Source organism: Sminthopsis crassicaudata, chromosome 2 (genome assembly GCF_048593235.1).
Source record: "Sminthopsis crassicaudata isolate SCR6 chromosome 2, ASM4859323v1, whole genome shotgun sequence".
NCBI classification, from domain to species: domain Eukaryota; kingdom Metazoa; phylum Chordata; class Mammalia; order Dasyuromorphia; family Dasyuridae; genus Sminthopsis; species Sminthopsis crassicaudata.
Window position 1 is genome coordinate 85,971,894 of NC_133618.1, and position 27,108 is coordinate 85,999,001.

The window sequence follows — 27,108 nt, forward strand, 5'->3', positions numbered from 1 at the left end:
TATTTCTAATCTCCAGGTAGGTAACCTCAGCATTTAATATCTTTCCCTCCCCCACAACCCCACCCAAACGGACACAACAGCTCTTCTTTCTCTCTATTTGTCCCATTTTGGTGAAGTGTCTCAACTTAATTGCCAAAATATCAGACAGACTAATCAGTCTTGTCATGAGCACCCCTTCCCTAATTCTAGAATTAGGGCATGTGTTGCTTGCTGCAACAACCTTTGAGAATAATATGTCTTGTCTATTGAGATCGTGTGAGTGGTTATTTCATTAGCAGTCTACATTTCCATGACCCAGCAATCTTGTAACTCCATAGAAAAAATATATAATTAATCAATGCTTGTTGATCCATGCTATTTTTCCTAGAATGAAATTTCTCATTAAATATACCTCACAATGTCCTATCCCTTTAAGACAGAACTCAGAAATGATCTACAGGAAACCTTTCCTATCCAACTGCTAGGACTCTTTCTCTCAAAATACTTAATCTTCCTATATATTTGCTTTACATGTAAGGTGTGTGTTTATATGAGTTGTATTAAGTAAAACAGCAACTATTTTACCCTTTCTTAATATACTTTACAGACAGTCTATCTCCCTTTCTCTCTGTCTCTTCCTCCCCCTCCCCCTACGTTACAGTATAAAACTCATTGATAGTAGGCACCGTTTCATACATTGTAACTGTATGCCCAGTATCTATCACAGTACCTGTCACTCCCATAACAGGGACTTAATAAATACTTGTTGATTGATTCACCAATTAGTATTTTACTGTAGGCAGTTAAAAATGAAAAAAAAAACTAACCCAAGAGAGATATAGGTAGTTTCTTTTTATAAGAGAACAAAAAACAATAATAATTTGGCAACATCCTACCACAGTCCTTTTGACTTATCAATTGCACTTAACAAAATTTCAATCAATTCAGCCTAGATAAAATACACTAATCCCAAACAGACTAAGTTTGTCACCTACCATTTCCTATAAGCTGCTTAAATTACCAAAGGAGAAAAAAAAAAAGAAATGCTAAATTAAATGCCAAACAGTTGCAAAAAGCACTTGTTTGGCTGATTAACTTGTAGACAAGCATTACAAATAAATCTGAGCCTGGTCTGCAGCAAATTAAATTCCAGTGCTTTTAAGAACAAAGAATTCCTTGGCAAAGAGGATTAGCAACTTTACACCCAGGAATGCCAGTTTAATTTAATTGTTCCACAATCCAAGATTTAATATGCAAATATCATTTTGATATATAACAGTGAAATTAAAGTAAGGAAACAAATTTAATATACAACCAGACTGTCTCTTCTGAACTGTAATTATACACAATAAAGAAACTGGCCGAGTTCTTTTTTTTCCTTCATTACTGGGATTGAATTCTATTAACATGAATCAGAACAAGTCTAATTAAAGGTTAAAATTTTTAAATGTATTCTAATTAAGAGTCTAAATAGCTGCATGATTAGACTACTATAGTTAAAACCCCACCTCAATGATCTTCTTGGCCTCTTTGTAATTTCCTGTCTGCATGAAGGCAAAAAAGAGATCATAGAGCATTGTCATTTCCCCTTGCTCTTGGCTCACAAAGTCCATAGCTGGAGAGGAAAGGAGAAAATAAAATAAATTAGTCTACTATAACATGCACATACACAATTTCATACAATAGAAGTCTTTCCTAAAACAGAAATATACAATGTGATGGGGAAATTATCATATAAACTGTTTAGAGTAACTTTAAATGTATGACAATACCCCTCCCCCCTTTTAAGTAATTTCTCAAGCAGTTTTTTTTTTTTTTCCCATGTGCGATAGACAAATTAAGCATCACATGCTCTGGAGTCAGCAAACTGATGATTTAAGTTCCTTGGAGCAAAGAAATGGCTTGAGCAAGATCTGAGAGAAAAATAATGTTCCTTATGAAGAAATGATACGAAGGAGATCATATAAACTGTAAAAAGAGTATTTTACCATAGTATCCTTTCTTAATATTTTCCTAATAAATTGTTTTTCATATCCGAAAATAGCTCTGTGTGATTTTTCCTCAAAAAATTCCAGCATAAAACACAAGAGTAGTCATTTAGGAAGTCCTTTGTTGTCTGTACTTCATTCTCAAAAGAGGACCACACAAGGAAACTGAATACTATGTCTTCATAACTTCTGAGTTTAATGTGCAAAAAGAGAACAAGAAAATTCTCTTTTCTTTTCTTTTCCTCTTTTCTTTAGAGAGGTAAGGAACTATGGATATGAACCACTAGCACCAAACACTAAGCATTCATCTACCTAACCTACCCATCCCCACAAATATTCAGTCAGACTCAGATGAGGCTCCTGACAGCTTGGAAGTGCTTTTTTACCTTTTTTAAGATTCTGTGTCCCAATCAATTAATGAACACTTATTTAGCACCTACATAATGTGCCTGGCTCTATCCTATGTAAGTTCCTGGAGATACACATACAATAAAAAATAAAAAGGCATGCTTCACTGTGTCAATTTAGAAAATGAAGGTGTTATTTAAAAAAAGATCAACATTTATTTCTAAAATATTTTTCAAAGCTTAATTTTCTTGCTCATATCTTTCCCTACTGAAAGAAGAGGGTTTATGGACAGGGAACAGATCTGTGATATATTTGATACCAGGAATTCCCAAATGAGGGACCAATTTAGATCATTTAATACATTGTGAGATTAAATGATTAACCTAGGGTCGAAGAGCCAATATGACAGAGGCAGGACTTGAATACAAATTTTTCTTGGTGCTAAGATCATCTTTATCAACTGTACTAAACTGAAATAAATTTTTAATAAGTAATATAAGTAAAGAAAACTAACCTTTTTGAATTAGATCAGTTTCTCCTTTTTCTATCAGTTTACATAAGACCTCATGGATCTTGGGCATTATGCCATATTTCTTAAAGCAGTCAAGAGTGGCTTCAAGAGCTGCTGGTATATCATCTCTTAAAAAGAAAAAGGACCAAATGAAAATTAGGAGAGAAACAAACTGAATAATGATAGTATATCTTATATCATAAATTTAGAAAAAGCCTAACTACAAATGGTCTAAACCTTAGCTATTCAAAATAGAGTAAGAAAAAAAAAAATAAAAGGTCTAATTGATAATACCTAGAAAGGACACAGACACACATGCAAAATCATCTTTTTGTGTCACTTTCAGTTTTGTTTAATAATCTGCCTTTACATATAAAAAATTGGCAATTACTGAACAAACAGATAGATCAGATGCAGAACAATCTATATTAAAATGCTACGGCATTGTCCAAAATAAAATCTTTCCCCATTACAATGTGTCATTATTTATCCCCAAAAGCAAATATTTGGGAAAAAAATCTAACAAAAGTTCAATAGCCAAAGCATCATCAAAAGTATAACTTTTATTCATCACACTGACACTTCTAAGTAAATAAATCACTATATAAATCCCAAGTTTATTATATATACCTAATAAATATTTATTTAAAAAATACCATCATTAGAACTAGCAGATTTTGGGGGGAGAGAATGCTAAATCTGTAATTTCATTGGATTAAGAGTAATTAATATAGGGTACTCTACCAAAAAAAACAACAGGACAGTCATTTAGCTTCCCAGGTTCTTTCTGACTTGGAAGAAGACTGTATAATGACAAATGACCTTAAAAACTGGCCATATTCACCTAGTAATAGGGCCTTGTTTATTAGGAAAGAAAACTGATATTCTTAAAGGTCAACCAATTTATTAGTAGCTGGGGAAAAAAAAACAAAAAACAATCTTACAACCCTATCTATCATATGTAATCTCAACTGATTTTCTTAGGAAGGACAAATATTAATCTCCTTGAAAATCCATTTCCTTGTCTAGAAACTGTAGAATAGTGAATTGTTCACCAGTCTACTGCTAATAAGTGGCAAGACTCAACATTCAGGTATTCCCTGATATCAAGTCCATTCCTCTTCCCATTAAATCGTTTTGTCTCTAAAATTTACCTTTCTCCTTGCCCTGCATACCTACTTCCTCATTCTATACCTATGGTAGATAGAATCTAGAAAATAGGAAAAAATGTAAGTTGAAGATGTTTCCAGTGAGTATGATAGCTCTTTTTAAGTATCTGAATAGCAAAATTTTTTTTTCCTGCCATAAGTCGTTAAATGTCCAGAACTTAGCAATTATAAGTGTTTAATAAAAATTTGCTGACTGGTGGGTCCCACTAAAGGCATGACCAGAAAAACTTGGGTGGAAGTTCCAAAGAGAAAATTGTAGATTAAACAAAAAACTTTTGGGGATGTCAATTAAGTATTAGAAAAGCAAGTTGGACTGCCTTTGAATAAAATGGGCAGCCAAAGCCAGAACAAGAATATTTGGTTGGCATGGCTGGGATAGGTCTTCTCCAATTCTGACATTCTGTGATAATGTTGTTCAGATGTCTCTAATTCTTTGCAAACCTGTACTTTGCCATTTCCTCCTCTAGTTGATTAAGGGTTACTTACAGAGGGGTAAGTATTTGACCAAGGACAGATCAGCTGGTGAATACCAAAGGCCAAATTCAGATCTTTCTGACAGGCCCAGTAACCTTTTGCCACCTAACTGGCCTGTTCAAAAGTAAGGCAGGCCATTTGTGGGAAAAACTTTTCTGTATAAAAAGGTTACAACTCAAAAAGTAAATGATCTCACATATGTTCAATAGTTTGGACAGAACAGCCTCCCATTTTGTTAAACCAATAATATTCTGTCCATTAATACAAATGATCTGTTGTTCCAGATTGAATGACTTATTTTTATCAAGATGAAGATCTTCAGCTGTACTTCAGAGTAAAAAACACTCAGAAGAAACCCTAATTTTGTTGCAATAACACTGACACCCCGTGAAAATGAGCCGATGGCAGAGCTCGCTCCCCCTTCTCAGCTCCTCACTGAGCCCTGTTGACAGCGCATCTTCTGGCACCCCACAGAGGCATGTGGATTTTTGTCATTTGGGGTGAAGACTAAATTACAGGTTAATTTCAAAACTGCAAGTAGATGCTGCAGGCTAGATTACTGTCATACTGGAGAAATGCAACAGTAGCTACCACAGATGATATAAAGATTTTTATGATCACTCGATAATCTTGCTTTAAATCCAAGTTTGGTTAGAATCTTTCTACATACCTATTTAATTAACAGGCATCCATTTCCCCCCGATTAGCAAAATCATGAAATAAATTTGAGAATATTAGTAACTAATACAATCTAGAAGATTCCCATACCATTAAAATAACAGTAACAAATCTGTTGGCATGATTTCTGAAAGTTATTGAAACAATAAGTGAATGGAACAAGCTATAAAATGTGATTATTACACAGTAATAAATGAGCAGCAACAGTAAAGGTAAAAAAAGGAATATGTGTGTACTTACACAAATTGAAACCAATTCACTGCAGGTCTAACTTCAGGGAACAATAATAGATTCAGAGTATAAAATCCTATCTATCAATCCTCCTATTATTAGTTATATGACACAAATATATCAAAGTCACCAAATTTCCCTTGGATAAGTTTTCTATAATTTACTCTAGACCATAAGTTCTTAATTTGTGGTGAAGGGGGTTGCATAACACAAAAAAGGCTGGGGAATTCCTGGCTCTAAACTTTCAGAAATGTTTCTTTGGGGAAAAATTGTTTTTATGTTTATATTTAGCATTATTCCTAGAGAGAAATTTTATAATTTTCTTTTAAAACATGCAAGTAAAAGATTATTTGAAGAGACCAGGTAACTATAGTCTGGTCACATAAAGATCCTAAGGAAGTATACAGATGTAGAACTGGAAAAACTTTAAAGAACACCTAGATCAACTCTTTAATAGGAAGGAAAAGGAAAGGAAAAGAAAGAATGAATGAGGAGAAGAGCAAAGGTAAGAGGACTTGCTCAGGGACAAGTTTCAGAACTAGGATTCTTCGGAGGCCATTGTTTTGCCTATGAAGACCCTACTTCTTCAAAATTAAAAAAAAAAAAAGGCACCTCATGTGATGTTTTATGTTATAAATATACACATTACATCAGGCTAGAATGTGACTTTAAAAATAAGTTAAATTTCATTTTCTATTTAGATTATGAAAGAATAACACTGTAATCAAGTTTAATTTTGTTTAAACTCCAAACTATCGATGTCAAAAATTAATATGTGATTGTTATATGTCAATTTAACCTGCAAAGGAATACCAATAGAATTTAGGAGCTAAGTAGTGGGGGGTGGGAGGGAAGAGAGAGAGAGAGAGAGAGAGAAGAAATGGAAGAAATGTGGATATTAGATTTCATCATCAAACAAGCATACCCGAGACTTAAATTCAGAGATCATTTGACTAAGTAGACTTACAACTTTGGTAACATATGCTAGCAAAAACTGAAAAGATTTGCCTTTTTTGAATTATATTTTATCCTAGATCTTATAGAATATCTCATTTTATAAATGCATATAATTTATAAAATGAATACCTATCAAATGGCATAGTTTCTATATTAAATGAAAGGAAATCTGCCAATTCTTCTAAACATACTACATGTTTCCATTATATTTTATATATTACCTATTTACTTGAAATAGCTGTTTACAAATAAAATTGATGTATGCCATAATAATCCAAATGCTTATAAAGGCTAAGCTTGACCTATGAAAGCCCAAAACTTCTTAAAGTTGATCTATTCATATTTCTCTAAAAATTAGGCCCAATTAAGTCAAATAGAACCTTAACAAGAGATCTTGAGCAACTGCATTTATAAGGACCAATGGCAAATTATCATAAACTGGTAAAGTTATGTAATTTTCTTTCTATTTTCACAGAACTTTGACCTAAATGCTTTACTTGAAATAAGTAACTTTCCAACCCAGAGAATATGCTTGATAAAAATAAGACTCTAAATATTGATTTTAATTGGAATGAAGTGCTTCAACGTTATGCATAAAGCTTCAGTGAAGTGGCAATTTACCTAAGGGGTTTACTGATTGAAAAGCTCTCAAATCTGAAACCACGAGAGAGAGAGAGAGAGAGAGAGAGAGAGAGAGAGAGAGAGAGAGAGAGAGAGAGAGAGAGAGAGAGAGAAGAGAGAGAGAGAGAGAGAGAGAGAGAGAGAGAGAGAGAGAGAGAGAGACAGAGAGAGAGAGAGAGAGAGAGAGAGAGAGAGAGAGAGAGAGAGAGAGAGAGAGAGAGAAGGAAATGAGACTCTTGGGGGATGAGGGAGTAGGTGTTAAAAAAAAAACACTTAAAAACAAATCCCACTATATAAATCATAAACAGATGTTAATGTGGAGGAAAATTAATTCTAGAAGAGGCAATCAGCTTTACAAAAAATTATTCTGTTAAGAAAACCAGCTCTTAAAAGAACTGAATGTTGTTTTTCCCCCTCCTGTTCATCAGCTATAACGAGGAATCTTCAAGGAGACTGGTGTTGCAATTACAACTAATCCTCCCCAAAAAATTAACTGTGTTGAAGGCTTTGTAATTTCCCTAGGTACAATTTAGCTGTCACTTACTTTAAAATTTACTCAAACATGCGTTCCGAACAGCACTAACTTCACATGTCAAGTGCTTTCCAGCCAATTGAGTCTAAACTGGAAGTCGGTGTTAAACAACTGAATGATTAGACAAGATAGCTCATTTCCCTGCTCTTTTGTTCAGAATAAAATGCCACATTTACATTATCAGGCTCAACAGGATTTTCTGACAGAGGGAAAAAAAACCCTAGTGAACACTGTCCGTACTAAGCACATGAAGCCTGTCATTTACCAATCATCCTTCAAAAAGCAATAGCCATGAATGTAACTTAATTACGACCCAATGATCCTTGACGAAAAATCATCTTATCACTGTCCTGTCCCTCTAGGGCAAATGAACCACTTTGTCCTTTGGCACTGATGATGCTAAATTCCTAATTGCAATAATGGAGTAAAAGAGACAAACCTCCTTAATTTCCTTTACAGCACTTATAGAATTTCAAACTAGAAAGCAAGCATTCCATAAATAAAGACAATATTCAATTAAAAACAAAAAGAGGAGAAATGAAGCTACTATTTTTTAAAATAACATTAATTGCACATGCAAAAGATTTTTAAAGTATGCCTTAAACTTACTTTATTATAGCTTTGTCTTTTTAAAATCTCTTCTGAACCACTGACACTCAGCCAAGAACTTTGTACAATGCAATGAATCAAAGGAATCCTTAATGAACAGTACAAATTAAAGCATCTTTGATCCCCTGGATCTAATATAATCCAGTCAGATGGTTTCAGTTATTTTTAAAATGCAATGAGACTGAACTAGATCAACCAACTATAAAGAAGGTAAATCAAAAATAATATGCAAGTTTTACCTACTAAATATGGTTTTCATATTATCACTTCCTTTCTCACAACAATAACTCAAAGATTTCTTTAAGATATTTTCAAACTTCTCATCAACCAAAATATAATGAATAAAAAAGTCTTGAATCATTCACTATTTCAATGAGAGAAATAGACCAGCATAATATAAGAAAAAGAAAAGAAATTTAGGTTAAATAACCTGTAGACAAAAGTTATAGAGCTGTTATTGTTTATATATCTGTTTTCTAAAATACAATCTATTAGCAGATGAAAGCAAAGCCCAGAAATGTTTTGTTCTCTGAGCTGTTTTGCTCTTCCAGGAAAAGATTATCAAAAGAGACTACAGAAGCAGCTTATTTTTACAAACCTCCTTACAGTTTTGCAAATCTGCTAATGTTTGAGATTTCCCCTTGGACTACTAACTGCAAAAAGAAAAAAAACAAAACAAAACAAAACATTACATCCATAATCACAAGGATTTTTGTAAGATTCAGGTAACATAGTCAGAGTATGAACCTCTCACCTTGTGATTCAATATCACTGGAATGACTTTTTTTTTTTTTTTTTTAAAGCTAAGAAAGATCTGAAATATCATCAAACTTCTACCCTTTTGGGAAATTGAATATCTATCGACTATTCAAAATTAAACATCCTAAATCACATCTTGTTAGGTTTTTCTGAAATGCTGTTCCATGATGCTAGTATTTCAATGAAAAAGATGAAGAGCTATAAAATGTTATGAATTTTTTCTGACAAATCTATATTAATTTTAAATGTATATTGTTCATATATTAGATGAAATTATAACTCTGCTCAACTCAACAACACAATACTACTGGTGCTTTAAACAAAAGTAATCAAATCAAATGTATGTGAGCTTTTGCTTCCAAACAGGATGTAGTAAATATTAATCCAAATAACTGAATATAAAATAAGTTTTACTAAATGATTTGGACACATAATTAGAAAACAGTTAAAAAATATAAATCTAATCTTTTCTAGCATTTCACCATTAAGTACCTCATTATGTTTAGGCCATTAATTAAAAATGCGTTCATCACTAAAAGGTACATAAAAGTCAACAAGTGGCTTGTATTGTGATATTTTTAAAATACAAAACATTTTAATAGAAATCTTTTCTTTTCTTTTAAAATTTCTCTTAAGAACTCATGGTAGGTAAATAGACTGCAAAAATCTGTGTGAGGAAAGAAGATGAGTAGCTGCTGTTTGACTGGGGAGAAGGGAAGAAGCATTGAAGAGAAGAAAAAATTATTTAAGGGCACCTTTTTAGACTCCCAAACAGTTTAAGTGAGCAAAGGTTTATTAAGAAAGCAAAATTGTAATACCACTAAATAATGGGACATCCACACATAGAAGCGAATCAGGAGGTAAGGTTATAACAGCAAACAACTACCATTATTTGAGGTTGTTTTACATTCTTTTTTCCTCTGAATTTCCAATTTATCTTGCCAAGTCCTTCTCAGTTCACGAGCCCCATCTGCAGACCTCTTTAGGAAGGAGTCTGAGATCTCTGTGCTCATCTAAGTATTTCTATTTGAGATATCTTTAACTCATCTGGCCTCACTCCTTTCACTTGTACTTATTTAATTTCTGCCTAGTAGTGAAGAAATGTTTAATACTTCTGGGCATTGGGCCCATTTTAATTAAATTCTTTTTAAAGCCCATGCGGAACCCAGTTGCTGTTTGCAGAGATGGGTGCTTTATGTAACAAAAAAAAATCTAGTAGGAAACATAATAATTATAGGATTTTCATTTGCAGTAAAGGCTGTGACTAAAAAAGCTCAATATTCCAATAGCTAGTTGTGTCAGTAGTTCTTAAAAAGGATATAAGCTTGAGAGACAATTCAATTTGAAAACTTTCTACTAGTCAATGCAAAGCAGTCAAGATCACTTTACAAATCGTAATACTCAACACACATGCCCCTAGTAAAAATGCCTTCATTTCAATATTCATTCCTAAATAGAGGCAGTTTGTCAGTTTATTTACTTTGGACAACTTAAATCATTTGGATAGCAAACAAATGTTGTTATAGTTGGCTCTTTTGGAATTGTTCAAATGTGCCCATCTGACAAAAGAAAGCACTCCTAATTCAACTTAATTCATGGAAATACACACGCATGTACTAGTATCGGTAAAACCAATTTACTGTCAACATATCGTAAGATTTTAAATTAAAGTTACAGAGTATAGAAATAAATTCAAGATCTAAAAAATAAAATGCAAATAACCAAAACAAAGAAAATGGATATGTGCAAGAAGTACTTCCATCACAAGGCCTTAAATTGATTTCTAACAGGTCAGATTCTTCTGCAATGAAGCAGGAACAAAATATTAATCTGCTCTGCAATTCTATATATGTCATTAACTCAAAGCAAAGGAAAATCTTCAAATTTCAACAATTTTTGGATTATATCAAAATTAATTTTCTTCCCAAAACAATAGTTGGAGTTCAAAGAAAACTCCTAAGCATTTACAAAGAACAACAGTATTAAAGCACATAATTACAATAAAATGCCACGTGGAAGCAAAAAGATGCCTTTACTTTATCATCCAAAGAATATAATTATGATGCTATAATAAAAAGCCTAGAAGACATTATTTCTTGCAATAATTGCAACACTTAAGACAATCCCCCAAATGGGAGCAGGGTTAGGAACAGTTTAATCTTTATCAGATATAATTCAATTTAGTTAAAAAATAATTAAATAAATATAGCTGACATTTTTGTGTTCTGCTTGATGATGCCAGTTCCATGTGCATTAGCTATCTTGCATGAACTGCAGACCTATTTTATGGGCAGGTACCTTGGATCATACTATCTCCATTTTATACAACAGAGATAGTAGGGGGGAGGGGAACTATAGATGAAGAAGATTGGTGGGACTGCCAAATCCAATCAAGATTAAGTAACTTGCCTGTGCAAGACAAATCCTGACTGTCCCAGACAGGATTTGTACCCAAGACTCACTGGGTCCAATTCAACCATGTGATTTTTGGGTATACTTGAAGAAAACTGGCATCAACAATATATTTTAGTAGTACAAGAGAAGTAGAATTGAAATAAGTATTGTTTTAAAATTCAAGTTATTTTCCACAGACGATGCAAAATAAAATTATTTATATAAGAAAACCTTCCCACCTTGCAAATAACCCACTATATCCTTAAAAACCCATCTCCAAATTTCAATTAACTTACTTTTCAAGGTGAAGAGTAACCAAAGGGGAACACAAAGTGAGGTTTGGTTTGGCTAACCCCAGGGTCATGATGGCTTCATGTAACTGCTTAACTGTTTCAACTTCTCCTAGGAGGGCAGTCTCATGGAGGATGTGGGAAAAGATTATTCTGTCTCTGAGAAGAACATCCTTCTCTTTTATCTCCTTTAGAATGTTAATAGCATCTACAATGAAATAACACAAAAGACCCTTAGGTAATTTCATGTAGGGAAAACAAACTGCTATTAAAACAGCATTTCAAACCCAGCAGGAATGCAAATTCTGGTGTATAATGCCGATTTCAAGTTAATTACTACTTGCATTTCTAAACGAGACTACAATTATAAATCCACAATAGCATGGTTTTATCATTTCCCTGCAACTTTGACTACAAATTATAGATAGAAACCGTGTGCCCACTCTGCAACACATAACCTTGTACAGTGTGCCCTATAGCTGTAAGATCCTAGTAAATGGATGCTTTTATCGTTCAATGCTAACATCTGCTAAATCACACCATTGTTTCTTCAGCAGATGGCTTGTCAGGAGGCCAGATAATAAAGATGTGTTTACACTGTATATACAGCCAGACTAATGGTCTGATACCGATAGGGCCTGTTTGCTGTGTCGATACTAATTAGCCAAGCAGAGCCAATGAAAGCTTTCCAAAAGACTGAATGTTAAAACATTAGGTTCATTAAGCTTCATTAGGAAGGCAGAAACAAACATTTTTGTATATAGAATAAGTGCATTTTTGTAACATTTTTCTTAATTATTATACAGGCAAATTGTTTTGACCACTTTATATGCAAGTAATAAAAGTAGATTAATTTTTAAAAACCATTTTCAAATGTTGTACATGCTCCTATGGGGAAAAAAGGCAACCTTTTTATCTTTCTCATAATGAAACACTGACTTTTGTAGAAATATAATGAAGAATAAATCATGTTAGCAATTCATACATGTAAATCAAGGAAACTACAAAATCAAGACTTTAATATTACCAAGTATGATTACATTATTTTTACCTCAATAAGAAACATGGGCCACAAAACGTGGGATGAGGTAAAGGGGAAAGGGAGACTGCTCGATTTTTCAAGAACAAAAGCTGGGTTCAAGTGAAGATATTTTAGTGAAAGTAAGGGTTGCATGCAGATAGGGGAACTCTCAAAGTTACGATAAAAACCACTGCTTATTCAGTTTTCTATAAGGTTATATTTCCAGGTTTTATGTTCCACCTTCAAACCTTCTTAAGCAAAAACAAAGCCATTAGTGTAGGCACATATACCATTTGTGCCATAAGTCATGAGCTTCCAACTAGATCCAAGCAGCAATGCTAATAAGAGCTAGCTGCAGAAATGCAAAAGGCACTGAGCTGTGCAAATGTAAATGACAAGCTTGCAAATCCATTAAAACTAATGGCCTGCACTGTCCAAGCATCTCTGGTTGAATTCACATGCAAATTTGTATGCAAAATGTTCAAGCACTTTGCAGGACATGATACACCATTAATATCAATTCACATTTTATTTCAGTAGCAAGATACTTTCACTGTCCATTTCTATTTCACAGTCAAAGGTAGTAGGCATACCTTGAAGTCGGCCATGTTTCATCAAGACTTTCACAAGAGATACATACTTGCCCGGGGAAAGAGTAATTGATGAATCGATTCTTTCTCTAAAAATTAAAGCACAGTGAAATTTTCATAGTCAAGAATTCCTCATTTTTCTAAGTTGTAAAAGACATTCAAGTCAAAACATAAAAACAACATGGATAGTTCTGCCTATCTGCAAGTTGCTAAGATGTTACATGGTTAGACTTTATTTTGATTTTATACTAACAAAAATAAATGACCCAAGTAAATGCTGATAGTTGTTTTGATAAAGAAACATCTGATCCCTGAAATTTTTAGTATATGGGCATTAAGTGGAGGACTACAAGTGAGATATTTGAGTGGATAAATCTGCTTTTCATAAGGGCTCAGTTGGAGGGAAATAACTATGCAAAACAAAAATCACAATTGAAATCTTTTAAAGAAAAATCAAAATTAGTAATTGACACTATCAATACTACAATGTCTTTTAATGGCCTTCATAAGCTAATAATCAGAAGTGTTGCATATACACAGAGAAACATCAACAAAAGTATCAAAGTTTACATCAGCTCATTCATCATAAACATAAACATAAAGACATACTTCTAAAGGTAATGAATGGATTTTTAGTGGGACAAAAATGTAAGGCAAGGTGATCATAAAGCTGACAATCTAGTAACCAAAATGCTGTTAATTATCTTCTATAATCTCCAATTTTGACACCATAATGAGATTTCCCCTCGAAGCTGGAAATGGGAGTGTCTGTCAACAAGCTTTATGATAGAGTCCTCAACACTGGCTGCCATCTTACTGTAGCATCTTACTGTAACAACTAAGTACAGCACCAGTTAAGAGATAAACTGGAAAATGGACAGATAAAAACCTTTTAAAAGATGTAGTCTGAAATGTTGGAATTTTGATGACATTAAATACTGCAGAAGAAGAGAATTTAAGACAATAGGGGAAGGTTATCAGTCAGCCTGCGTAATTCAGTGAGGGTTGTGTATCAGCATTAATCTCGGTGACATGTTTCAGTGCCAGTGTACTTACACTTGCTGTTTCAGGTTCATTGCTTCTTCTACATTATCATGTCGACAGCACAGACCTATTAAAGCTGCATAACCACCGACAACCATGTCAGATTCATATTTTGTTTTTATTTCAAGAGCTTTCTGCATATTCTAAGAGGAACAAAAGAAAAAGTGAATGCAAATGTTAACAATGTGCTTCCTTTTGAGCCTGCTGAGTTTTGAAATTGGTTTTATTTAACAAATTATGTTTAAACTTAAAAATCAACTTTACCTTTCTATGTAACATTTTATTTCATCATTAGCACATCATAAGGATTGAGTGTTTAACCAAAAACAAATTAATAAGATTATGTATACACACATACTACCAAGTTCTAAATTTTGTTTCATTTTTATTGTTCAAACAGTAAAAACAAAATAAGGAAATCATGAAAATAAATTTAAAAAAAATAATTAAATCAGTTGAAGCCCAGTAACTGCATATATTTTCATAAACTGTAATAATCTCATTTAAAACCATCTCATATAGTATTTTTGTACTTTATATCAAGGCAAGATAACATATTATCATGTGAAACACAGTTATGACTCTATTTTAGTACCATGGTTCTATGACTAACCCATACAGAACTAGAAATTCAACAAAAGTCTAGTGATACCCAACAAATTGCAGTCACACACTAAATGAATAAGAAGTACAGCTGGACGCCTGCCGAATGACGGCAAGAGACCCTTTATCTCAGAAAGAGCTTTCTTTCAGCAGGAAAATGGAATTTCAATCCCTGCATTAACAACCTAGTAATATTTGACTTGCAAATGACTACTGCATGTATCAGTTGCTTGACAATCTAGATATAAGAGACCGAAGCCATGGCTTAAAAGGACATTTGGCATGTATGATAAACCTATCACAGCTGTTACTATCATTCACTTTGCAGATTATTGTAAACAAACTTCAGCAACCCGAAAACATGCCATTCAAGGTGTAGCAGAAATTAATCCTTCATTTAATTATTTTTTGTACTTATATTTGATTTATAACCACGATAAAAAGAGATCATAAACATTCTACTTGGCAGTTTAATACTACTTACAAAAATTAAAATTCTTTAGGAAAAAAAGGAGTTTTTAAAAGACAGTATTATTCAAGTTACCTCTTCTGAACACAGTTTTAGTATAAGTTGCTTAAGGATATCTCCTATGGGCTGGTTTTCAGTTTTCAAATTTTCAATTTTCTGTTCTATGTCAGATAAGTTTTCCCCCAAAATCTGTGGAAATGAGAAATTTACCAAAAATGTCAATATTTCTCTAAAAACATATATGTCTGTATGTATTTATGTATAATATATAATACTTTATGTAACTTTCTCAATTCCTCCAATAGTGTTAAGAAAATAATACATTCTATAAGATGACAAAAAACTAAAAATGTGAGAAAATAGTGCTAAGTAAAAAATGTAAAAATTAAAATGATATTTTGGCAAAAAGAAAATGTTCCTTTCACAAATTCTTTTTTTTTTTTTTTTTAAACGAATGAGGACTTTTTTTTTTTTTGGAAAACAGAACCAAAAGAAACATGTTTGTTAAGTGGTCTAATCTCTCTTTACCCCCTCTTCTCTTCTACAATTCCCAAATATTAATCAAAGGGGGAAGAGAAAAAATTTACTACTGGAATAAATGGGCATTATAAATGTTTTCTGAGGCTGTATACTAAATGTGGCTATTACTACATGAAAAACAGCTAAAACATACTTACTTTTGAAAAGCTTGAATTCTGTCTGTCAACCAATGAGGCCACATCCTAAAATCCAGATATATAACCATTGAATTAAAAACTAAGTAAAGTAAATTTGAGTTATAATTATGTAAATTAAGATTTGAAACTTATATTGTCCATTCCTTTTTGACAATCTTAAAAAGTGAAGCTCAAAATCATCTCTAAAACATAGGCAGTAGGGGTATATAAAGGGACATATGAATGATGGCTGATTTTAAAAGGTTTATTCTGTATGACAGTACCTTGAAAACAAATTTAGATTATTTTGTAGGCATAGAAATTTATTTAAAATAGTTACTATTTCTCACACACACCTTAATTAATTCAGGAACGTGGTGCCTATTCAGCCGATTACGAATCCCTTTGTAGGTGTTTTCAGAAATCTCTATGTTCTGTACCAAAAGGTGGAGAAAAAATTATGAGTTTTGAAACACAACTAAACTGAAATTTGTCTAACAGAAATTATCTCAGACATAATTTAAGTCTCTAACTCTTCCATGTCATTGAGAAGTGGTCTGGTTGTACTTAAAAGCAGCAATTTCAAATCTAATAGATACATGTCAGACAGGACAGGCATTATGTTGCAAAAAATGAAATGGTACCATCTTCTTCAGCTGATGGAAGTATTGTCTCAAATGCTCCTCCTTGGCCTGTACCTCTGAGTCACTCATGCTGTCAATCAAGTTATAAAGAAAATAGCCAACAGCTTCTGTGGAAAAAAACAAGAGAAAGCATTCCACTAAAATTACTGAGACTGTCATGTTATCAAGATTAATTTATAAGAAATCATTTTGGTGTGAGATGTCACCCTGATGAGAGGCTCTGAAATGGCAACAATGATCACTGAGGCATAGAGATTATGTGGTTTGGGAGCACATATCTAACTGGTGAGTGAAAGGAATATTAATTATTTTCAGACCCAGTGACAGCTTTTCAGTACTGAATCTTACTTCAATCTATTTTTTTCACTACTGTGTGACAGCAGTGGTACTGCCCAAGGCCTCCCACTCTTCCTTGTCCACTACTGCAAACGCTGGCCACAAATACTGTGTAACACATATGTTTTGAAGGTGAATAGATCACAAGAACAATTAAATGTAATGTAAGGAATGAAGCAATATGATTTAAAGATTCCATAATCCTAACGAGAGCTGGCTTATTTGTCAATGAAAAAAAAAAAATCAAGATTAAAAAGGATGTTTCTAAGAACAGTAATTTTCCTATGCATTCAAGCAGAAAAGGACCAGTTTCTAATGTTTTAGAAAGATCTGAACTTTCAGGAAGGCTCTATTTTTCTGGAAGCATATACAATCACCATATAAACTTGCCTTAAATCTGTTTCTATATTTCATTATGTAAAATAACAAAAGTATTCGAAACAAAATAAAAAATTTTCCAATAAATTCTTCTAAAAGGGGAGATAGGACTAAAATCTCTGTCCTATATTTATAATAACGTATTCAATAGCAAAATGTTAACATTTAAGCTTATTAAGCAATATAAATTTTGTTTGTTATGTCTACACCTGGACCATAATTTAAAAAAATCATTGCTCCCATAAAACATTGTGATTATCATGGTGATTTATATACACTGTTTTCAAATTTCACTTTAAAAAAAGAAGCACTCAGCATTTACTGTTCTAATCCTTGTAGTCCATCATTACACAGAAAAACAGATTTGTGGATAAGTTACAATCACAGAAATTGAAACGCTACCATTTGGTCCTGAAGGTGCCTGGCAATAACGTCCATCCTTATACAACTGTTCTGTTATCTGTTCAGAGAGAATAATCATGAATTGCAAGCCAAGAGAAGCAAACAAGGGCAAATACAATCTGAAATTGAATTCTCAAAATAAAGCATCTCTCCAACAAGGTATTACTCTATATTGCATCATAGTAATTTAAGATAGGGGGGAAAAAAAAAAGACAAGGAACTTTCTGAAGATATAGTTTTCTTTTTTTAAAGTGCTTTTAAAAAATGTTTTCAGAGGTAAGTTAACAATAATTGAAGCCATTCTGTTTACATATCACTTCCTTATACATATAATTATAAAGAAAAAATATCTATAGCTCTTATGAATCTTGTGTTTATAAATTATTTGGGATTTCTATAAGAATAATACTGAAACATACTGACTTTACCCTTTCTATTTAAAAAAAAGTTACATGTTAAAAAAGTGCATCAACTTGCAGCATTAGTTTAAATTATGATTTGTTTTAATCACTTGGAACACACTGCTTAACTGTTTAATAAATAAAAGAATGTGTAGGAAGGAGTCATGTGAAAATTATCACTATTTTAGTATATGGGAAATTCATACGGGAAAATTTTAAATTTATTTTACTTCAAAGGGCTGAAAATGCCAAAGCTTCATTAATAAAGAATGGTCAAAAAACAGACAAAAAAAATTAGAAAGCATCCCTATTTTTATTAGCATTCCTTTCTACCAATATTATTTTAATCTTCATTAGAAAGTATAAAAATCCAAGAAATTCACACTATGAAATATGCTAACATAATGCTGAAAAAAAGAAAGCCAACTATTTTAGCTTCACTGCTACTATGGACAGACAGTCGACTGCTCTGTGCCAATACATCCATCTATCTCTTCGGAAAATGCTCTGTGATACTTTCTATTTACTTTCAAAATATCAAAGTAAACACAATAAAAATACTAAAGACAAATGGCATAATCAACTATCGTATTTGGGAAGACATATTTTTAATCTCTATAAATCTTGTCTATGTATGGCTCATAACTGCTGTTTTATCAATTTTTGCTTTATAGTTTTTGTGAATTAAGTACAAAATTGTACTTTAATGTTAATGAGCTAATTATATATTTCTAAATAATGCTATATCCAACTAGCATCATTTAAAAATATGAAAATCACATTACACTACAAAAGTTGCATATTTTACTTATAATAGTTCTGTTAATACAACTATATATTTCAAGCTATACTGATGACTGTTGATAAAATTGCATTTAAATAACATTTATTGCTGGTAAGTGAAGAATTTACATGCATCATTTCATCTGTGTATCTACCCTGTGAAGAGGGAAGTACTTCAAATATCATTGATAGTATTATCACATACTATCATTATAGTATATAGTATCATAGTTATTTTATATGAGAAAACAGAAACTGGATGACATGCTCATAATTACATAGGTGGCAGATGCCAGAGGACCCAATCCAGGGCACTTGGGCCCTTACAAGAGCAGACTTACCAGTTCTCACAGCACAGAAGTGACTGTGCTATGGACTGAGACAGCCATGGATGGGACCTGTGTGTGCGAAGCTGGCTTTTGTTTACTGGGGCCATTCTTGCACCTGCCCTGCACCAACATTCAACGCACCAGGCTGAGAGCAACATGAAGTGACTAGCTGGAAACTGAAGACCAGTTTCCCGGTTCTGACCCTCATGCCCTTGGGACTCTGGCCAAGCCATTTTCTATATCTTTGTTTGGGGCAACTCTTAGAGACTAAGCTAGAGATAGTGATGGCCTATACCTACAAAGGAAATTTCCAGCTAAGGGAATTCCCTTTGTGAATGACATCCCGCAGGTATAATCTCTCTATGCAATTGTTATTTCCATGCTCAAATTCAAATCATGCCTTGTTTCTATTAGACAGTTCCAGTTAGAAGAGGAAAGCCACCTACTGGGAGCAATCAAAGAGAAGCCTTACTTCATCATCCAGTTTGTGTTCAAAATTACTTATTTCAGAATTCAAAATTTTAAAATTTACTAAAAAAACCAAAAACATGTAATATTTGCTTTCTTCTTGATAACATATAAAAGCTTACAGAAAAATTAAGACTTACCTTACTCCAAAGATTGATATCAAAAGACCTGAAGAGGGCAGCAGAGGATAATGTATTATCAAATAACAAGTAAATAATTTAATTTCCTTTGTGAACATCAAATGTAACACCAGAAACATAAGTCACTCAAGGTAATGCACATACCAGATAAAGACTTGTTACAATATCTCTAAATAACAAATATTTTAAATCTTAGCCACAATTCCAGAACAAAAGAATTGAAAAAATTGAGAAAATCCTCTAGAAATGCTGAAACAAGATTTGATCAGCATAGCTAAGAAAGTACTAGCAAAATAGGACATTTTAAACAATTCCCTTGAAGATCTAATCTTCATGACTAATTTCCCCTAAATTTCAAATTTTTTAATTGTTAAAAAAATTTTCTTGTCTTTCAGATAAAAATCAAAGTGGCATTAAGAATGTATTCATATTTAATGCCATTAAAACAGAAGCACAGATAATATTCGCTGAGAGAGCAGGATTAGGTGCTCTGTCCAAATTTTAAATATCAAATATCAAAGAGATAACTATGAGAATTTAGCATGAGTCTATTGAAAGTATTTTCAGTCAACAAACACTTATTACATTCCTACTATGTTCCAAGCTCTATGCTAAGCCCTGTGGATACAAGAAAGGTAAAGACAAAGTGCCTGCCTTCAAAGAACTCACATTCTAGTAGGGAAATACAGTACTTCAAAGTATAAAAAGGAGGGGTGGTTTCAGGGCAAACCAAGAAAATTTTTGAGCAAGTGGAAAGCTGAGTTTAGATGATAAGGATCACTCTAAACATGCCAAATGATCAATGAAAAGACCCAAAGTAGGGAGCAGGGGAGAAGAGTCATCACTGATTGTCTCTTAGCCCTTCCAATCAAAAATTTTTTCCTTATATAGAATCCACTTGTGAAATAGTTTTCTCACTTTGAAAACAACTCATTCTACATTAACTATTTACTAAAGGCCATAAAAAACAAAAACAAAAAACCAAGGCCTTGACCTCTAGTCTATGTACTGATACTAAGTATTCTTTTTCAATACCTGGAATACTATATTCCAATAATCTTCATTATTATTTAATGGTGTGAACCCTTGATTTTTTCATTTTAATTTATACCACACCTATTTCTTTTGGCTGTGAATATTATATTTTCTGCCCTCTCTTGGCCCTACCACCAAATAAGCAATTCATAGCTTTCCTCAAGGTTCAGACCTGTCTCCAAAATTATTTTTTTACTTACTTGCAGACACTTATCTGCATAAATGTATCCCTGTTACGGGCTAGAACTTGAAACAAGGTGCTAAGTGATTTTGTACTTAGTACTTATTAGTGTTCACACCTTTAAAACAGTATATATAAGGAGGAGATTTACAAGTTAAGGGGATTCACAAGTGGGGTTAGAAATATAAGCAAGAAGCCCTCAGGGCCAGAGGACAAGCCCACAGAAACCCACAACCCCACTCTCTGGGAGGAGGAATCAGGAGTCATTCCAATTTCCACCTTTGTGCTGGTTGGAGACATTTGGGAGGACGAGAAGCTGAAGCTGGCTGGAGGCTGAAGGACAAATCTTTGGATTCGTAGACATTCGGAGGGAGCTCTTGGAACCAAGGAGATAGGCCTCTAAGAAAGCTAACTAGACCCCAGAAAAAGAGAGACAAGACTTTGAAGGAGAAAATAAAGGATCTGGACTTTAACTCCTGGCTCCATTTGGGATTATTGGAACTGAACTGAAACTAAGGCTGCGTCCAGAAGCCCTCCAAGAAATCTTTTCCCAGAGAACATTATATTTTAGAAAAGAGAATACTACATATCCCTCTACCTAAAATTATCTTCTTGAAGGGAGAAACTATTTTACTTCTGTTTTTGCTTTCTCAGCCCTCAACAATGCCTGGAATACTGTAGAAACTTAAATGCTTGTAAATCATCTATTTGACTATAATGAAGCAAAAAGAACTACTTTCTCCCTTATAAATCATCATTTTCTTAAGAAACAGATGACAATCTTATTTCCTTAGTCATTAAATAGTTAAAATTCAAAAATTTTCCAATACTTACCAATGGAAATACAATTTTTTTTTTTAGCTAAGGAAATTGGGCTGAAGTGACTTGCCCAGGGTCACACAGCTAGGAAGTGTTAAGTGTTTGAGGCCAGATTTGAACTCAGGTCCTCCTATCTTTAGGCCTGGTACTTTATCCACTCCACCAACGAGGTGCTCCTATAATTTTTTGTAACACCTTTCCCCAATTTTTCTTACATTTATATAACTCATGAGGAAATATACTGTGTTTTATAACTGATATGTGACAATATTACAAAAAAAAAAAAAAAAAAAAAAGTACAGACCATTGTATTTCCATCTTATGGCAATACTGAAGTGAATTCTTGTACAAAAAACTACACTATCAGCTATCTATAAATTATTATATAAGGAACACTGTTGAGTCCTCTATGCAAAAAACAGGAAAGCAATACTTATAATGCTCAACAAGGAAAGTTCCAGATGTTGATGGGGCAATGTTAATTAATCCTATTATTTCCTTTTCTATTCTACCAATTTTTATGTCTCAGGAAAGGAAAAGAGTACCAAAAAATTATAAAGAACAAAAGAAATGTTTGCATGTGACCAGGAAAAAAATTATTGCACTTTTAAATAGAAAAAAGCTTTTTTCCTCTATCTCTAAAAAGACTCCAAATAATTTTGTGGGTAAAAAAAAAAAAATAGTATGAAGGCAGCTAAATGGCACAGTGGATAGAATACCAGTCCTGAAATCAGGATGGCCTAAGTTCAAACCTGGCCTCGGAAACTTACTACTTCCTAGCTGTGTGGCTCTGAGCAAGTCACTTAATAATGATTTAACATAGAAAGTTATTTTACATTACAGTTTCACTCCCTTTGTTTTATGGAATGTGAATAAAATTCTCCAAAATAAACAAAAAAGACTTACCATGAAGAAAGGAGGGTAGAGAAGGCAAGAGAGAAGAAAGGAAGGACTGAAAACTATGACTGAACATGGAATGTGATCAAACATAGAATGATCGAACATGGCCTGATGATTAAATGTACTTCCTCCCCTTTCTTTGCAATGGTGGGAGATGTATAGAACAATACACCTGGTATTAGGGTCCTAACATATAATCCGCATCTTCATTAGTTTTTATTTTCTGTTACAAGGGATGGATCTCTCCATAGAAGTAGAAGAGATGTATTTGAAATTTGAGACAAAAAAATTCCAAATTACTAATAATTTAAATACAAATCAAAACGCTAAAATTTCATCCTACATCAACAATGTCGCAATTATGACAATGGATGGATGGAAATAGTGCAGGAAGGAGTCACTGTGGGAATAGAGTTACATTAATACGCTATTATTGGTAGAACTGTGAATAAGTCTAACCATTCTGGAATGCAATGAACATATCATTAAGCTTTGCCCTAGAAATCCCACTGCAAAGCAGTAGCAATCAATGGCAAAGAACCCCATAAATTCCAGATTTGTAAGCAATATTTTTTATACCTCAAAAGAATTAGAAACAAAGTAGATGTCCATTTAGTGAAGATTGGCTAAGCAACTTGTGTAATACAAATGGTTTGTATTATTACTGTGCTGAAAAAAACAACAGATATGATCAATATAGAAAAATGTAAAAAAAAATGTATTGAGGGAGTTTAGATAAGTACAATCAGGAAAATATTTACAATAACAAACCAAAAAAACCCCAAAAAAACAAAACCCACCACACCTGGAAACTATTGATTAAGTCTGGCTCCAAAAAGGTGCCTCCTAGACTTCTTTTCACAAGTAAGAAACTATGAGTATAGAATTCTATATCTATATCTATATCTATATCTATATCTATATCTATATCTATATATATATATATATATATGTACTCATCAATTTTGCTGAATTTTTTATTGTTTTATCCCATTGCAAGAAATTGATTTTAAAAAAAAATGAAAAAATTAAATATCAAAGTACCACATTATCCGCCATGTTAATAAAGCTATCTGGAAATAGTCCTCTAAAGGAATTTATAGGATCTATAAGAATGAATATAGCAATATAGTGGCAGGATCTATGTCACTGATACAAAAATTAGGAAATAACCTCTACAAATAGGCCAAAACCCTCCCAACAACTCAGAGAGAGATAGAACACTAAGTTAAATGTCTTGCCCATGACCACAGTAGGATACTTCAGAGAAAACACTTGAATCCACATCCTTACTGGCTACAATGTCAGTTCTATCCACTATGCCATATAAGCTGCTTCTCAAGGCAATAGAGAGCAAACAGTCATAAAACTTGAGTGTTTTCTTTATCCTAAAGATCCCATTGTTAACATTATTTCTTTTAAATATCAAAATCTTCTTGGGCATAGAAATATTCACAAGTATTTGCAGTATGAAGGGGAAATTTCTATCAATGAAGCAATACCTAATTAAACATCATACTATGTGTTAGGCACTATATCTAATATTGGGGATCCAAAAAAGAGGACAGTCCCTTTCCTCAAGGAACTTGTAATCTAATAGGAGAAACAATAAGCAAATATATACAGACCAGCTACATTTAATAAATACAAAATAATTAACAGATGTAAAGCATTAGAATTGAGAGGGGTTGGGAAAAAAAAAGATGGCATTTTAGTTGGAACTAAAGTAAGCTAAACTAAAGGAAGACAGGAAAGTCAGTAGGTGGAACAGAAGAAAGTTATGACCAAAAGGTGGTTCAGAGAGCTTTAGATGTGGGGGACAGTCAGAGAAATATCCAGAGCTAAGATTTTATGTTTTGGTGAAAAATCAAGATTTGGGGTAGAAGAGGGGTCCTAAAGATACACAAGACACCTGTCTGAAGTGCAAACACCTCTCGGCTAGCTCTGCAGAAACACTAAGTGAGGATCTCTAGTGCAAGCTGAGTGTGGTTGAAGCCTTGGCAGGAACCAGTGACTTTCGACTTCTGGATTGTTTGTTGAGTTGGGGTTTGAGTCCAGGAAGATGCAGGGAACCTGGGCTGGTTGTAAACACCGGGCACAAAGTAAGAAGGAACCAGGACCCAGCAACAGCAAAGGCAGCAGGGCAGGGATGGTGCTGGCTGTGGGTACTTGCAGGGGAGTTAGATCTTGTTCGGGGTTCCTGGTCAAAGAGGAGAGATGCCCCACTATTGAACCATATTATAGAAACAGAGAAGACTTCAGTTCATCTTCAGAGGGGGACCATTAAAAAAAAAAAAAAAAAAAAAAAAGTTCTACCCCAAAGAATAACATGAAACAGTTCCATGCCCAAAGAGAATTTATAGAAGAACTCAAAAAGGAATTATTAAAAGAATTTTAAAATTAAATGAGAGACCCTAAGGAAAAACTAAAATAGTAAATAAAATTTAAACCATCTAAGAAAAACAATAGGCAGCAGTTTCAAAGATGAAAATAATTGTTTGAAAATTAGAATTAGCTAAGGGGAAGCCAGTGAAGCTATAAGAGAGCAAGAAATAACATAACAGAATATAAAGAATGAAAAAATAGAACAAAATATTGAAACATAAGAAAAACAACAGCTCTAGGGAACAAATAGGGAGAAAATATACAAATAATTGGACTGCTAGAAAGTTATGACCAAAAAGAGAACCTGGACACAATAATGCAGGAAATAATCCAAAAAAATGAACATGAAGGGCAAGTAAAAAAAGAAAAAATCCACCCATGACTCTCAAAAAGATCCTTTATGGAAAACACACAGAACACTGACAAATTTTGAAATCCCCAGATCACAGAGAAAAATTTAAAAACAATTCAAATATATTGGAGCTACAATTAGAGTTGTATGAAACTTTTTAGCAACCACAATAAAGGACGGCATGTCCTGGAATCATATCTACCCACAATCCAAAGAACTAGGTCTGTGGCCAAAAATATTATATCCATAAAATTATATATAATTTTCAATGAGGGAAAAAAAAAAAAAGGAAATACAATGAACTTGCAGAATTTCAGGATTTTCTTCTATCAACCAAATATGAACTTAAGAGAAAATTTAAGACATAAGAGCCAACATCAAAGATTAGTTTGAAGGAACTCAACATGGACAACTGTTTATTTAAACATGGACAAAATGTAGGGGTTTTTTTTTGTTTTGTTTTTTTAAACATGGGAATCACATACTATATGTTTAAGATTCACATTAACAATAAGGTAGCTTAAAAGAAAGATTAGTAGGGTTATGGTAAAAAATAATAATCACATTATACAAATGAGGTGCAGAGGAAAAATAGACACAGAGGCATTAGAAAGGGGAGGATTCCTCACTCTGGGAATGGATTAAATAGGCAACATTACATATATACCATGAAGTGTATAGCATCCTCCAACATAAGGGGAAAGGCATGGAAGGATGGTGAAGCAAAGGCTGAGGGAAGAAGACAACGGAGGGATCCCTGGCAGGGGGGAAATTTAGGCATTATGGAGCAGAATTTAATTAAAGAGGCAGGAGAATTAGCAATGATAAGTGTGTATGTGTATCTACATAAATGTATATAAATATCTTTTTCTTAACTGTAACTTACTTGGGGGGGGAATGAAAGGGAAGGAAAGAATAAAATAAGGTGTGCACCAAGGAATAATTTACAAGGAAATAAAGAAAAAAATAGGCAGTCATGAATATAATATACATATGGTTTTGATTCCCTATTTCATGCCACTAAAGATAGTCTATTTCAGAAAAACTTTTAAGAGGTAAAATTTTTGATAAACTTTACAAAGCAAAATTTTATTTAATATCCCTCAAAATAGGTGACATTGTTACTAATTGTCAATAAACTGCTCTCAAAATTTGAACATCTTAAAGGAAAATGACAGACATATACTCAATTTGACTTGGGAGAATAACATTCTTAATCCAATAATAAAGGTCCATGATCAGTAAGTCATACTTGGCTTAATTTACTATTTACAGGATCCCTACTGTCATTTCTATATTCTCTTCATTGCTGCAGGTCATAAATCCCTTCTTACTTTACAAGGTTTCCTAAGCTAATGAGGCAATAACATAGTTATATAATAGCCAACTTTTTAAAAACAATCCAAAACTCAAAACCTTTCCAGCTGTGCATGGCTAATCAGATACTGGCTAGATCACGTATATAACAAAATGAGGCATTCAAAATGAATAGGGCTAAGGTATAAGCCAATAACTTGGATCAAAAACAAACAAACAAACAAATAAATAAAGGCTCCTGCACAAATGAAAACTGATTTTACTCAAGGGGATGAAAAGATTTAGGGCAAACTACATTTACCCTAAAGCTATTCA

At 33.1% G+C, this 27,108-nt stretch overlaps 1 protein-coding gene across 1 annotated transcript in view; it reads right to left on the reverse strand.

Moving 5' to 3' along the window:
- Positions 1 to 27,108, reverse strand: part of LRPPRC (leucine rich pentatricopeptide repeat containing) — a 105,063-nt gene that overhangs the window by 37,446 nt on the left and 40,509 nt on the right. Inside the window, exons 15-25 of the mRNA XM_074286704.1 lie at positions 19,805 to 19,832; positions 17,684 to 17,741; positions 16,568 to 16,674; positions 16,280 to 16,357; positions 15,945 to 15,989; positions 15,343 to 15,456; positions 14,208 to 14,338; positions 13,155 to 13,240; positions 11,547 to 11,748; positions 2,830 to 2,954; positions 1,488 to 1,594 (exon numbers count right to left, since the gene is read on the reverse strand). Coding sequence (XP_074142805.1) covers positions 1,488 to 1,594; positions 2,830 to 2,954; positions 11,547 to 11,748; positions 13,155 to 13,240; positions 14,208 to 14,338; positions 15,343 to 15,456; positions 15,945 to 15,989; positions 16,280 to 16,357; positions 16,568 to 16,674; positions 17,684 to 17,741; positions 19,805 to 19,832 — 1,081 coding nt within the window. The remainder of the gene's footprint in view (positions 1 to 1,487; positions 1,595 to 2,829; positions 2,955 to 11,546; positions 11,749 to 13,154; positions 13,241 to 14,207; positions 14,339 to 15,342; positions 15,457 to 15,944; positions 15,990 to 16,279; positions 16,358 to 16,567; positions 16,675 to 17,683; positions 17,742 to 19,804; positions 19,833 to 27,108) is intronic.